The sequence below is a fragment of the Pyxicephalus adspersus genome, chromosome 4, assembly GCF_032062135.1.
Source record: "Pyxicephalus adspersus chromosome 4, UCB_Pads_2.0, whole genome shotgun sequence".
Lineage (NCBI taxonomy): Eukaryota > Metazoa > Chordata > Amphibia > Anura > Pyxicephalidae > Pyxicephalus > Pyxicephalus adspersus.
This window is the reverse complement of record NC_092861.1, coordinates 69,119,976-69,135,443: the sequence shown is the minus strand read 5'-3', so window position 1 is coordinate 69,135,443 and position 15,468 is coordinate 69,119,976. Positions and strand designations below refer to the sequence as shown.

The following is a 15,468-nucleotide window of genomic DNA, read 5'->3' as shown; positions in this document are numbered from 1 at the left end:
TTGATCAATCAATTACACATATTAACTTTTTTATATATTTAATACATTAATATTGACCATGTCACAATAATGATTCTGCTTTTGGCGACACCACCACCGAATCACTGGCCAAAATGTTGAACGATATTGATTGCTAGCTATGGTGCGGAAAATTGCCGGTTGAATTGGTTAAAAAGTGATGTCATGATGTCATACAGGAAGGCAACTCTGCTATAATGTCACTGGAGAGGTGTTACTAGCCAAATATGATGAGGCCAAAGTATTCACCTGGCTGATCAGCCCCCAGATTATATTTACAGTTGTATGGCTGGAATAGAAAAATGTTAAAATGTATTCTATATACAACATTTTTCTGTCTAAATGCACACTTTATTACTACAAAGCAACCATTAACCAACACAAAGCAATACTTCTGATACTTTACTATTAACCTGCAGTCATATAACACCTATGTTTGATATTATAAACTTGAAAAGCATGTCAGAAGTTGGTGAATGCCTAGGCATTAAACGACAAGGCAGTGGATATTTTTTTTTTTTTAACAAAATGAGCATAAAATAAAACAGCACATGAAAATCCAATGTTAAATGGAAAAAAAAAGACACGATTGCCATTTTACAAAGTATTACCTCTTTTTTTCAGGAACCATAGAGGTGGAAACATGGTCACTAGGTGTCAATTACTAGAATTTCTCTTAGGAAATGTTCTGTGTCAAACCTATATTCCAGCTGTTACTATTCTGGCAGATGGCTGGATTGCTTCTGTTATTTGGTCAGAATTGATCAAGCACACTTAGGTAACGTGAGAGTAGTATAAAAGATTAAGCTTGTCATCTGAGCCAGTCGCTGCTAAAGGAGACCTGTGTGTGCTTACTTTACAGACAAGGAAGGAAAGAATGAAGTCAGCACAAGGTAAGTGTTACATTAGCAGCTACCTAAGCAGCCACAAACCACGATCACAATTAAATGAGCTTTATCTAGCTAAGGTTTTTGGAACAGGTGTTAGTAAAAGATATATAGATGGCAAAACCTTTTTCCAATGAACTAAAATATTAAAAAAATACATACACACACACAAACACACAACAAACTGATACTTACATATATTTTATCTTTACTATATCGAACTTTAATGTTATGGAGGAGTGTAGCTTCATTAAGATACATCAAAGAACCTGAAAAGAGAACCATAGTAAAAGTAAGTAAATTATCCTTTTACATTAACAGAAGTCACAGAAAAAGGCACATGTATTCTAACACCAAAAAGATCAAAAAGATATTTAAACATGTTTTATTGATAGGAAACTAACTCAATTGAATGTGGTTAAAATACTATCATGTGACACCCTTATGTGTCTATGTCAACTGCTAATCTACAGTAAAAATTATGAAGTAAAGAAGTAAAGAAGATGGAAAAACTCTTAAAGAAGTCAAACGCTTTCACAGTAGAGTAACCCAAAAAACATCTTCAGTTTAGGCCTAGTGCACATGAGCAGGTCCTCTTCCCATTTTGAACTTGACTAACCAATCTGACAGATATTCTAATCAGTAACTAATCAGTTGAAAGCCACAAAACACTGCGGACACATGCACAAAAATAATTAACAGTGTTTATTATAGGTGTTTCTTCCTGATCCATGTATTTTAAATTATAGTGATTGATTCATCTGCGTAAATGCTTAATAAATATGTCGCTACATGATTACAAAATATTGATAGGAGGCAGAGTAATAAAAGAGCTGTGAAAGTCATTATTACAGTTTTCCACCACTTAGTGTGTATATTCTGCTTGCTCTTCCTGCCAATGATCCCTGAAACCAGGGACAAATATTAGGAAGTTACGAGTAATGTCTCCTATTCGGAATACAGGAATGAAAACTTTAAAGAGCTTGCAACCATTACCTAACTAAACAGGACATCTGACTGTAAAACTTTCAAATACAAGTGTACTAATTATAAAATGGATTTTATCATGATAGATGTCATCTCTAATAAAAATCTAACACTTCTAATTGTTCTCATTTTCATCTCGTCTTTGTTTTCTGTGTCATCAAGATATCGATGATCAATTTAAAAGTTTAGACCACAGAAATACTACTAGCAAAAAATCTTTATTAAAAGAAAGATAAAGATATTGCAACTTCATGATTGGTGTGATTCTTTTTTTAAGCACAATGTAGCTGTAAAATAATTTTTTTTTCTATTCTTTCTGCCCGGTACATTTTACCTGCTATAAATGCATTTGTAAGAAATGTAATGTAAGATATATTTTTTTCACTGGAATAGGAGAGGTTACAGAAAAAAAGATAATTTCTTATGGACTTTGTACAGCAATGACATTCACAAAAGTCAAGTAGTAATAAGGGTTATATTAGCAAATCCCCTGTTAAACGGTAACTTAACCAGGAAATGAATAATAATCTCCTCAGTGGACTGGTTTACACGCCTTTGACAACAACCTTGTCTGCTATAAAACTATTACCTAACAGCAGGTGTTACACGGATGCCTCATTCAAACGAATGGGTTTTCACAGATCTCCCAGTATGAGAACACTGGTTAAATGAAGGGCTTGTGTTTCCCTATAGTCCCATTCACAGCATAGCTTCTCTACAATAAAAAAATTATTGTATGCAGACGTTTAACAACATTACCCCTAAAAAACTTAAGCATGATTGAAATGCCGGATATACTTGCAAAAAAAAAAAAAAAAAGGAACAAATTTTATTTTTTAAAAACAACCTAATTTTTCTAATAGAAAATCTTGATTAATATTAGACTGGATTTCTAATATCTGGTGGAAATATAAATTTTATCAGTATACCCTAAATTTGCCTCTTTTCCTTTGACCAGATATAGTGTGGCTAAAGGCCTACAATAGCATCACATGGAATATAGCGAAGTCATATGGGTATGCCATACATCCACCCAACCACCTAAATTACCAAAATACTGAGTGGAATCTCCCATTCTAAAATCTCTAGAACTTTGTGTTTTCATGGATAGACCTTAATAAATAAATACAACCTGTCTCAGAGTTGGGTATATATGTATTTATTATCTATAATGTCTCACCAATATAATGTCTTACAAACATATACTTTTAATGAGGACATCTTAGAGCAGTGGTCGCCAACCTTTTCAGGCCCACAGACCACTATATTTACCAGCTCTGGACTGTGCATGCTCGGGGAGCCAGGTGTCACTGAAAGGGGAAGAAACTTCCCACATATTGACGTCATGATGCCAGAAGCCACCCACTCTCCTGTCGCAGGATCTGAGCCTGCGATGGTAGAGTAGACGGGTGGTGTCTATAGACAACTCGCCCACTTCCCAAACGACCAGAGATGTGGACCACTAAAATTTTCTTGTGGACCATTGCCACTGGTTGGCGATCGTTGTCCTAGAGGGATGGAACTCGTGCTTGGCTAGCATCCTTCCAGAAGGTAAAAAGCTGTTTAAGGATAATCATTGGTCAACACTGACCATTTTTTATGGTATTAAAACTACAGCTCCAGAACTAATTTGCAGTCTCTGCCAGAACTTTATTTATGTAATGTGGTCATCTGCCAAGCCATCAGATCAAAATGGTTGGGACTCCATGGAAATAAGCCTTATTTGCATGTTTGTTTTATAGTATTCCATCCTATTTTTATTCATTGTTACATCTATCAATCTTTATTTATTAAATATTGTAGTTTAATTTTACCTGCTCTATTTAAAAAACAGGAAATCTGACATTCCCTCAAACTTTCCCTAGTGGGAAGCAAATGGTGCTGGTTAAACAAAGACCTGGAAGATTCCCACCAGGAAATATTTGATGGGATGTCAGATTTCTTTCTTTTTTTTTCGAAATAGAGTACTGTGTCTAATCTTTTGTGCAGTTTAAAATAAACCAAACCATAATAATCAAAACTGTCATAATATAACTACATAAATACATGTGATAGATGCACAAGAATCAGGGAAGTGGTCATTATAGGGGCAGAAAGTTACAGACTGTAAATTATCCTGATACTCTGCCCCTTCCTCATTTTACTGATTTTTTTTTGTTGCAGGCTATATAGACAGAGAAAGACAGTTCAGGATTAGAAGGTTGCTGGTATGCTTGCATTTTAACCTGCTTTTAGATATGAATAAAAAAGATACAGTTGGGGTAATACCCTGGCACAATTTGTGAAATATTGGCCATCGTTTGGAGATTATGACTGATCATCCAGAAAACTTTCTTTTTATTTAGGGAGTGTGCTCAGACAAAGCAATTTATTATTACATAAATGTCTGCACCATTTTTAAATATTAGAATATTAGGCCCGATCAAAAGTTTACATACTCTTGAATGTTGGGGCTAATATGCACACAAATTGACACATAGGCTCCAAGTTCGGGTGAGTGTCCAGACCTGTATCTTCATTAATTGTAATCAATGTCTTGGTCAATTTAAATTTGTTCAGAGCTGCAATGACTTTACTGGATACTAATCCATGGGGAAAGCAAATGAATTGTCAAACGACATGCAGGAAAAAGTTGTTGAATTGCTTAAATGAGGATAGAAAAAATACCCAGTTTTGAAAATGTCAGTTATGTTCAAACTCTGATAAAAATTGAAAAATTAGGGGTTCTGGTATTACCAAACCATAATCCGATGCTTAAAATTTATTTTTGAGATTCACTTTTTGAGTCTTTTCAGTTCACATATAGGGTTCTCTGCAAACAAGTGGTGTTACAGTGTCAAGATGCACAAAAAAAGAGGTACAAAAACTGTTCCAACACAACAAAACAGCCAAACAACCCTAAATCTTCTGTACCTAAGTCCTGTGGAGTGATGAGACCAAAGTTGAACTTTATGGTCACCACCATTTACCATATCAATTGGAAAGGAAGTAGAAGGTCTATGCAGCAGGTAACCAGTAAATACTGAAAAAAAGCTTACATACATCAGTCCGGAGACTGTGCATTGGATCTTCCAACATGATAATGATTCAATATACAAGCAACCATTTAGCTATAGCAGAAAAAGAAGGAAGGTGTTGGGAGTAGCCATCATAGTGAACACAATATCATTGCACCATTTTGAGGATACCTCAGATATGCCGTTCATGCAAGACAACTCAAGAATTTCTGTAACATGGAAGCCTTTTACCCCCATTAGGGAAGGGTAACACTTCTACCTGAAAAAATCAACAACCTTTTTCACCACCGCATGCCAATATTGATGCTAAAGGGGGCAATATGCAGTATTAAGAACTAAGAGTATGCAAACCTTTGAACAGAGCGTCTTATTCTTTTTCCTTTTGCTACAATATTATAATTATTATTGTTAAACAGGATTTATATAGCACCAACATACGCATTACACATATGTTAAATACAACTGTATATATTCTTCTTTTCTAAAGAAACGGATTTAGAACTGTTCTGTGGATGTCAACTGGCTAGCTGCGCTTTCAGGAATAGGAACTGATGTTATTGGGTTTCTGTACCACTTCAAGCAAGCTAAAATGTATTGCTGTGGAAAAGTATGTAAAATAAATAATCCACACATTGAAACTGTTTAAACATTAAGGTAGTTGATACACTTAGAAACTATGGTCATTATTATTTTGTATTAAACTCATTCTTTTATTCGCTTTAAATACTGTTCTAGAGGCCACATAACCAAACATGGTGTAACCACATAACACCTTCAGCCGAGATCAGTATGTCTGACACATGTCTGACACATACAGAGCTGTAGGCAGTCAAGTGAAATAGTCTCATTTGTCTTTTTCCTCTGCTCTGACTCACATAATGGATTTTTGCTACAATAGATCCTAATGGTAGGTAGTAGAATTGAAAAGAGTACTACTGATAACAGGTCCTGAGGCAGCAGTTTCACTCATCCAGACAGATAATGTCTATTATTACAGATTAGTTTTTTACATGTGCTAAAAAACTTAGTAAGCTTGAAGTTAACGATAATTCAAGCAATATTCAGGGTTGGTCTGCAGGTGAAAGGGGGTCCTGCTTAGTACTAGGCAGACGTATCTAATATTGTGACTATTAAGAGGATTTTGCAAAAAGAACAATGTACTGGGAATACCGTCTTGTTATAGATTCTAAAAAACGCATTTACTTTTAATAAAGTGATTTTGAAAGTCACAGCTCCAGGGTATTTCCATAATGAGGCTGTCTAACTATACTTCTATAACTATACTAACTCATAATGTCCACTCCTAACTTTGAAATGAAACATTTTCCCATATAACTACATATACATTTTTATGTAAAACAGAAAGGAAAGTTCTTCATTATTTTCAAATTTGAATTTCTAATTGACCTTTATAATGTGAAGTAGTAATTTGCTGTCTAAGCCTGATGTTGGTCTGCATAGACTGAATAAGTTGCATAGTTTAAACACACACACACCTTATATCATTGTGTAAAGTTCTCTAACAAGCACTATCTACATTGTGCAGTTACACTCACAGTTATCTTCAACATGTTTTGTAGTGTCCTCTTCTGCAGGAAACACTTGATTTATAGGTGCCAAAAAAGTCTGTAAAACAAATATGCTCAAAGTTAGGGCAAATATTTCAAGGCATCATTCGAGATATATGAAGTATTTGTACTTCATTACTACATCATAACAGTAAGTTAAAATGTTAAAGAGAAACCTAAACTTAGAAACTTAGAACTAAAAATTGAGAGCAAGCAGGTTGTTTATTGCAGAATGGGCAGCTATGTATGTCCCTACTGCAATAAAATATACTTACTTGCCTGTTGACATTTTTTTCTGAAATGTACATGGAGCTGTTCATTTGTAACTCCATATACAAGGCCATATGCACACAAGAGTAACGTCATTCCAGTTTGGCTAATCAAAATGTTCAGAGGAGCGGAGATGAGCGGAGAGAGGACAGGGTGTATTAAATGAGTGTAATAAAAAAAAAATTACAAAAAGGTATGTACATTTATTTTTTTGCTCAAAAGACATTGGCTGACCCTTCTGCAATAAACAATGTGCTTGCTCACAATTTTTAATTTTTAAATTTAAAGATGTTTTAAAGACTGGTACGTTAGGATTTGATCACTCAATGTACCAATACTCATGGTACTTCTTTCTTGATTTCTCTCCAATATGTGTAGTAGTAATATAGTGTAGAAATCTTCACAAATCCAGTTAAGTGCATGTGTATTTCAAGCATAGAAGTTTTACTAACAAGCTGTGACTAGAAAGAATTAAGAGTGTTTCCCAAGTTTTCAACAACATTACAACAGTTTAGCCTCCTTGGCATATCCAAGTCACTTATGAAAACCTTTTTCACAAGACACTCTGAGATGTCAATAGAAGGTACTTGCTCCAAATGGAGCCTGAATTATAAGCTTCCCATAGGGCTGCATGGAGATTCGGGAACTAATGTGGAGTGCAGGCGCTGTACAGCCCCGGGGAATGTTGCAAATTTGTGCAAGCCTTTTGATTCAGAAGGTGTTCATCCACATGAATGAGTAGATAACAACCATCCATATTTTTTTCTGTCCTATACACATTTCTTTAGAAAGCCAGATGGTTGTTCCCTGTTGGTATAATAGTATACTATAATTCAGAAATTCATGATAACTTCTGCCATAGAGTCACTCAACTAGTTTTTTAAAACAATATACTTATTACTTATTACTTACTTATACTATACAATTACTATGAAATTCACTTATCTTCAGGTGTGGTATGAATCCTAAGGTCCAAATAAGGTTTAAGAATAAAGTAGGAAAATACAGCTCATAGCTTTAGCCTTAATTTAACTACTAACCAAAGTAAAAATGTACCATTTAAAGGTAAACCCCAAACAAACTGCTAGAAATACATAAAGTAGCAGTTTTACTTGCTGAATAATTTTCATTACTGTTCATCCAGTTCTAAGATTTACAGAGATTTGTCAGACCACACAACCCTCTCTAGAATTAAGACAGACACTATTTAATACAACATACAGGTCTTCAATCTACCCCAATCATTTACACTTTATTCATTGAACACTGAAAGAAGCCTCAGCATATTAACCTATTACTTGATTCTCTTCTTCTATCAGGCTGTTCCTTAAACTGAAGCAAGTGTTTGTCTCCCCAAGACTGAGCAATTTTGTACAAGGGCTCAAATAGGGTGAAATTTATTAAATTTAGGTACCTGCACTGTTCGCATGTACAAAATAACTGTAATGTTGTAATAATGAACACAGAAAGGCAATTGTTTGTGTCGTTATTAGTTGCCTCACATTTAGCTTTAAACTATTTACAAATCATGGAATTTTTATTACTGCCTTCTAAAGTCCTATAATTACAATTTTTGGGGCCAGTGTTGGAATGGAAGTTCTGAAACCATCCTAGTGTTAAATTTCTTCATATAGAAGAATAAGAACTATATCGTCATGGTAGAAAGTTTTTGCAGCAACACTCTATGGCTGTGTTGGGAGCAAGCAATCAACACAACATTTTATTGCCAACATATAATTAGTATAAATTTTGGGTTATGGGCAGCCTAATAGATGAACAGGATAAAATTCTCTGGTTGATCTTTGGTATTTTTGGACCTTTTACAAAGTAACTATATGAATAGTAAGCAAGACCGTCTTAACAGAAATAGGAAGTGCCATTTCTGACCTCATCGTTATAAACAGTTTTGGCTGCTTTACCTGATACTTGTCAATACTTTTACTCAGGAAAATGTGCAGATCAGGTCATCCAATCGAACTTTCAACATTCTAGTTCTAAATCTGAGACTCGGAAAGACTTGAAAAAAGGGATAGCCAGCCAACTAGCATTTTCAGCACCTCTGGCTGTCTCACAACACAGTTCCTTTAGAAGCTTACCTTTCCTTTTTGCTGTAGTGGTTCAATAGTTAAACAATCTGGACCAATATCCACAATGTTTCCCAACTGAAATCCATCAATTGGATGTGGGGCCCACACAGGCTTTCCGTCTTCCATGCTGCTCTGCCGCAGTCTTCACGGTTTGCTAAAAACAAAGATAAAAAATATACATAAGAAAGAAGATATAAATACAGGACACAAATACAAATGCCACAATACAATAAATGTTTTGTGAAAGTGGCGCATACATGTCTTTTCCTTGCCTGCAGACATACAATGTAACATATAAAGTCTGTTACCTAATCAAACAACAAACTTTTAGTGTGATTATATGTTTACCAGTCATTACATATATGTTTTAAATTTAAAATCTTCTTTTAAGATTTTTTTTTCCATCTTAAAATTTTTTTGGGATATTTAGCTCTATATATGACCATATGGAGCGTGTGATATAGCTTTGAGCATTTTGGCAGTCACAGAGCTGTTTTACACTGAAAAAGGTTTAGGCGGTTAGCTGCCAAGCATGTGGATAACTGCTACTGGATACCTCTACAAGCGTCTGAATGTGCTTGCAGTATGCATTTGGCAGCAGTGGCATTTTTCCACAATGGTCACGCTCCAAAATGGAATATCTGCTCTCCATGCTGTGAAACATGTTTCAATTGCTTGCAATCTCTTGTGTAAGCTTTTAACAACATTACCATCTGTAGGTCAATGGAAGATGCCGTATGAAGCTTCCTAAAATCCAAATGCAACTGCACAAAAGGTACACTTCTTTACAAAATAAGGATTTCAATGGCTCCAATTAATTTCAATGATAACCAGGTCTTTGGGGATGTTGAGGATTGGTTGACCAAAATGTTATAAAGTCAAAAAATACCTATTTGAACTAAGTGTTTCAGATTGTACTGAAGAACTGAAAATATGAGAGCAGAAATAAAGGAAAGCAACAAAGCAGGGTATACAGTTGTGCTCTCTACTTTAGAAGTTGTAAAATATTGGTATTTTTGCAGCACCAAAAACACTTATGACAAAGAAAAGAGCATAAAGCCAGAAAATACTATGGGAAAATAGCCTGAACGCTGCACATGAGGTGCACAAGGACTTCCAAAAGAGACACTGGTCTAAAATATAAGACCAAAATAAATTTCAAGCAACTGCTTAATGATCAACAACTAATGATTTACAAACTTGCAAGATTTTGCAATATATTTTCAGGACTATGTAAATTTACTGCTAGCAATAGCCATGGGTAACATAAACCATTGGGAGCCAATCACAAGCATGTTTTTGGTACCGTGCTTGAAAATGATGAATTAAAATCAAAGTGAACATGCATGCAGTGTACCAGAAATTGTACTATTCACAGACTCATTACTACTTCAATCGTCTCAGGAGCTTTAAATATTTAAACTTGTAAAAAAAAATCCAAGGGAATACATTAGAATTTAAGCAGTTAAAACAAGTAATAACTACAGAAGTTAAAAATCTCTCATTTTTCTGACAGCCAAATCTGCCAACCTCCCAATCTCTATCCATCTATCTATCCATTATAACAGCCTAATCTTCCAGTCACCTGATCTACCATCCATCTATTATGGATCTTCCAAGGACCCACCCATCCATTATGACAATCAAATCTACAAGGATCACAACTTCAGCTCTGCCCATAAACTTGAGTGGTAAATATAGAGAATTAAATATAGAGAAAGTTGCCAGCAGATAACTTATTCAGATTATTTTCTGACTTGGCTTAAAACTAAATTGTCCCCGTTATAATCTGTACAAGCATCGTTATTGCTCCAAGGATATTACCAAGAACATAAATAAACATTTTACAGTACTGAAACTTATTTGCTTGGAGCCGATGCAAGTCGGTTAAAGATCAGCAGCTAACAACATGCCTTGCTGATCACAGAGGCAAGGTGTGTAAAACAATTCCTCCTTCCACTAAATATGTCTATCAACAGCTGACATAATTACATTTCCTTCTAGACCCAAGAATTCAAATTCACCAGAAGCACAAAAACTTTTCACAGTTCATCTCAGGATAAGAAATGAGAATGTATCTATGATATCACAAGGGAAATTGTCTGGGAGGAATACATGGAAGCATCCAACAAACATCAACAAACAGAAAATACAAATAATAAAGCTACATAGGAATAAGGAAAACATCAAAGCTGTCTAGTGCTCAGTTACTAAAATACAAAACCAAATCATGCATTAAATACAGGAGGTGTTTTTATCTTCCTAAATAAATATGGTTTGTTTCACCAGACTGAATTCTATACTGGAACATGATGGATGAAAAATAAGTTTTTGTATAGGATTTGCTGACTTTTGGCAATATAGATAGTTGTTTTTTGGAGTGAAAACATAACAGTGTTTTCTCCCCATTTTTGTACATGCCCTTAGATATAGAATACCTACAAGGTGCCAAAATCTACTATAAAGCATGTCACATTTATAAAGGTGTGAAAATAATAAAATCCATGCCTCTGCATTTAAACACATATATGTATATAACAGTGATTAGGGAATTATTACCAAAGCAAACAATGGCACACACATAATACATGCAATACCTCTTCTCAATTTACCAGCTGATTATAATGCAAAAGACTATCATAAAATAACAGTGACAGCTCTGACATTGACATTTGTAATCTGAATATCCACTCTTTAACAGGTTGGTACATTTCTGTAGAAATGATTCTGCAGGGGAAAGTCCACAGAAATTCTGCCATATAGATAAGTCCACTGAAATGTGTAAAAATTGATTCACTGCTATATATTTTAGCCTCCGATGCATTTTCCGCTGAAAATGATGGAACCGCATAAAAAAAAAAAAAAAAAACATCAATGTGCTTTGTCATACATTTTGTATTTTGTCTGTTACAATGAACGTCATTCATTGTTATAAACATACCGCTGATCATCACATGTTGATGCATGTCATCATTACCTTTTCTGCATCATATTGTGCTTACATTAATCACCATAATTTGATGGCTGGAGCTATTAACCCATTGCACTCCCATTGCTAAATGACAAATGTTCTACAGAATTTCAACACACGGACAAAATTTGATCAGGACCACAATTTCAGCATTTGGTGCATGAGAGCTGTCATTAAAGATAAAAAACACATTTTCAGATTTAGGACAACCCTCACGTTATTTGAAGGATTTACTGTATTTTAAATGTTTCCCATGAAGCCACATGAAAAGACCCAATCAGAATTTTCTAAAATGTTCTGATACATGTTCACTATGACAGTGCCTGGCTCCCCATGCTTTTATTTTTATTTTTTTTACAACGTTTTTTCCCGTTAGCACTAAAAATATATACTTTCAGCCTACAATGTAATCTTTAATTTTTCCAGAAATAAGGGAAATTTGGTGAAGGAGGAAAAGTTACACCTAATTGAGTTTTTTTTTCTGAACTGTTGCTATAATATCATTCACTTGGATGGTATATGTTGAATTGAGTAAACCCTGCTGAAATCTTATTTATCTAATTTTTTGTGTGTTTTAATTTTAGGTTGCAATGCAACAAAATGTGAATAATTTGAAGGAGTGATTTATAATAAAGACAAAAAACAGGTCACTGCATTATTCTCAAAAAAAAAAAACCAAAAGATAAAGAGGTCTTGTCTAATACCAAAAATGTATATGACTAATAAATAGGAGACCCCATGCATGATCAATACCCACAATATTTCATAAATAATATTGCTTGGTAACCAATTACCAGGATGTGAACATAAAGTTAAAGTTTAAACAAACATGTGTGACACCAACAATACAGTATGGGGCAGAGACTAGTCAGCCTTCCACTAAAGATGCCATGCCGGCAGGTCTGTTGGCACCAGGCATCTTTTTAGGTACATATATATTCAGGGAAATCTATCAATATTTTAGTCAGGGCCAGACTAAAACATGTGCTCATACATTTCCGACTACTGATATGTCCAATAAACATATTTAATATGGGATGCACTGCTGCAGAAAACAGAAATGGCACAGACATGTCAGAATAGAGAAGAGCTGTGGGAAGAGCCAAATAAAATAGAGAGAGCTACTAATCAGCATTCTATTAAATTTAACTCAAGCAGACAAGCTATATTGATTGCCAACAGTTTCCTTGCTAAGTGCAAATGTCCTAATTTAACTGCCAGTTATCTCTTAAAAGTTACAGAAAGTATGATTCGAAACAATCTACTGTCAGGAAAAATAAAACAGGAGGAGACATGGAGTCATAAAAAACATTGTATGACCTTACAGTTACACTAAATTGCAATTTCTCATAATTTGCTAATATAAATTTTCTCTCATGGTGAGTACAGAACCAAAAATGTGCTTTACAAATTCTCAGCCACCTGTGCTGCAAGGAAAATTCACCTTACTTGAAAATAACTGGTTACATTTGTGTACTTGAGCTAACAGCAGGACTCACACAATGGCACAATTGTGCTAAAAGTATGTCAAGGATTTTGATGGCCTAAACTATAACTCAGGCCCATTGTAGTCCATTAAACAATAATGAGTGAAAAGGGGAATGCTGTGATAATTAGTCCATCATTCTATAAAGCCATACATATTTTCATAATTTGCAGATTGCCTTCTTTAAAACTTTTTATTTTTACACAAATATTACATCCACCCTGTACCCCAATGATTCCTATTTTCCATCTCACAGTATGTTTAAAATGCAAGGCTGGTTACAATTATAAAGTATTTAAAGAAACAAGCTCACTTATTCTAGGGCTTTAACAAGCACGCAGTCCACAACTGGCAAGCGTTGGAAATGTGACCAAAATAAAGACACCAACTCCAGTGATTTTTGTTAGAACATACATTACGGGACATCATCATCAAATTGGGCATTTAAGGCGTTAAACATTTAATTAGTGGTAGTAGCCCCATCCATGTTGCTACCAAACCCCATGGAGTGGGGAACATGTATCATTAACACATATATTGTTCAAAGTTCCCAATTTATTTCTATATAAAATATGTCAACATTTTTTCAAATCATTAAAAATACTTTATGTTCTTTTTTTATTTATTTGGTTAAACTTTAAACCAGCCTATTCTCAACCAGGGATCCAAAGAACCCTAGCATTCCTCCAGAGATTGCTAGGGGTTCCTCAAACTTGTGGCTGATGACATCCCGTTTGATGATACCTGCAAAGATCTGGAGCCATCCTCACTTGGTAAAGAAAGCTGTGTGATGTAATGTGATAATAAATTATGTTTTATGCATCTTTAAATGTGTTATTTTAGCGGTCGCTGTAGGGGAGGAATTCCTTGTATTGCCCACCAATTTAGGGGGTTTTTCCCATTGACCCTCTGAAAATGGTATTAGTAGCAGTTCCCCTAGACCAGAAATTTGTTTCAAGGGTTCCTTGGGGGTAAAAAAGTTAAGAAAGGCTGCTTTAAATTGTTATAATGAAAGTGATAAGTACCCAAAGAATGCATAGGGACAGTGAAGGAGACAGGACTACAGAATGTCTCTTCTCCTAGTTTTATCCAATGGAGACAAAGACAGATTTAAACCTCATTTTATCCAAAACAAAAAAGTCACATTATCCCAGTCTTATGAAACAAGTAAAAGCTTAAATCCTTTTAAACAAAACCTGCATTGAAAATTACCAAAATACAAACTATATAAGAACAAACTAATGTGATTCACAAGATTTTACCTGAAGCAAGAGAACATTTGACATTGTAATGGGACAAGTAATAAAGTGGGGCAAGTCCATATGTAGAAGCAAGAATATTTTATGAAGAAACAGCAAATATCGATGAGACCCCTTGGAATAATACAAAGCTGTAAAGACCAATTGTATTTCCAGGAGAAGGAAAACCAATACATTGGAAGTCACGGGTTAAAGAAACCCTGTCACCAACTTGTAGGTTAAAGAAAAGAAAAATCACATGTTTATAATGCTTATTTCAGGGTTTTTAACTGGATGTGCCTCTGAACTTGCTAGAAATAAGTCTACATCAGGATTAGTTAATCCCTTAGCAAAAACTTTCATCTGCTAACGATAGCCATCTCCTCGGGGAAACTCTCAATTTTCTATGGCTGTCCATTTAGCTCACTTTCATGTTACTGTCTGTAACAAGGGGACATACAAGAGTGTCAGCTCTGCTAAATCACATCCAAGATGGCATTGCCCAGCAGCAGTCCCAGGGCTTTAGATGAATACACCAGGGAAGCTTTTACAGGCAAAACACATGCTTTAATACCTTACATGAACATATATACTTACAAAAAGTTTTCTGTTGAAATAAAAGGTCTGGCAACATGAGATACACTATTCCATAAAACTCTTTTGTAAGAACATGGATGAACTACATTAACAATATACACAATGCCTGTCCAAATAAGTAAGATAAAAAAATTTATCAGTCAAACAATATTTTGCCGGACCACCTTTAGCTTTTATTGCAGTTCATATCCACTGCGTTATCGTTTCCATAATCTTATGCAATGTTTCATTTATTTCCATCCCAAGTTGGAATGCAATCATTTTTGCCAAGATCCTTATAAAGGTGATGGGAGAGTCAGAGTGCTGTGTAAAGTTCATCACATGCCAAAGATTCTCAAAAAG

General features: G+C 34.8%; 1 protein-coding gene across 3 annotated transcripts in view; it reads right to left on the bottom strand.

The window, feature by feature from the left end:
* The window catches only part of MYO6 (myosin VI), a 156,971-nt gene that overhangs the window by 117,365 nt on the left and 24,138 nt on the right, over positions 1 to 15,468 (bottom strand). For all 3 annotated transcript variants that reach the window (XM_072408547.1, XM_072408549.1, XM_072408548.1), the window contains exons 2-4: positions 8,844 to 8,988; positions 6,466 to 6,535; positions 1,101 to 1,174 (exon numbers count right to left, since the gene is read on the bottom strand). In XM_072408547.1, coding sequence (XP_072264648.1) covers positions 1,101 to 1,174; positions 6,466 to 6,535; positions 8,844 to 8,960 — 261 coding nt within the window. In that variant the 5' untranslated portion in view covers positions 8,961 to 8,988. The remainder of the gene's footprint in view (positions 1 to 1,100; positions 1,175 to 6,465; positions 6,536 to 8,843; positions 8,989 to 15,468) is intronic.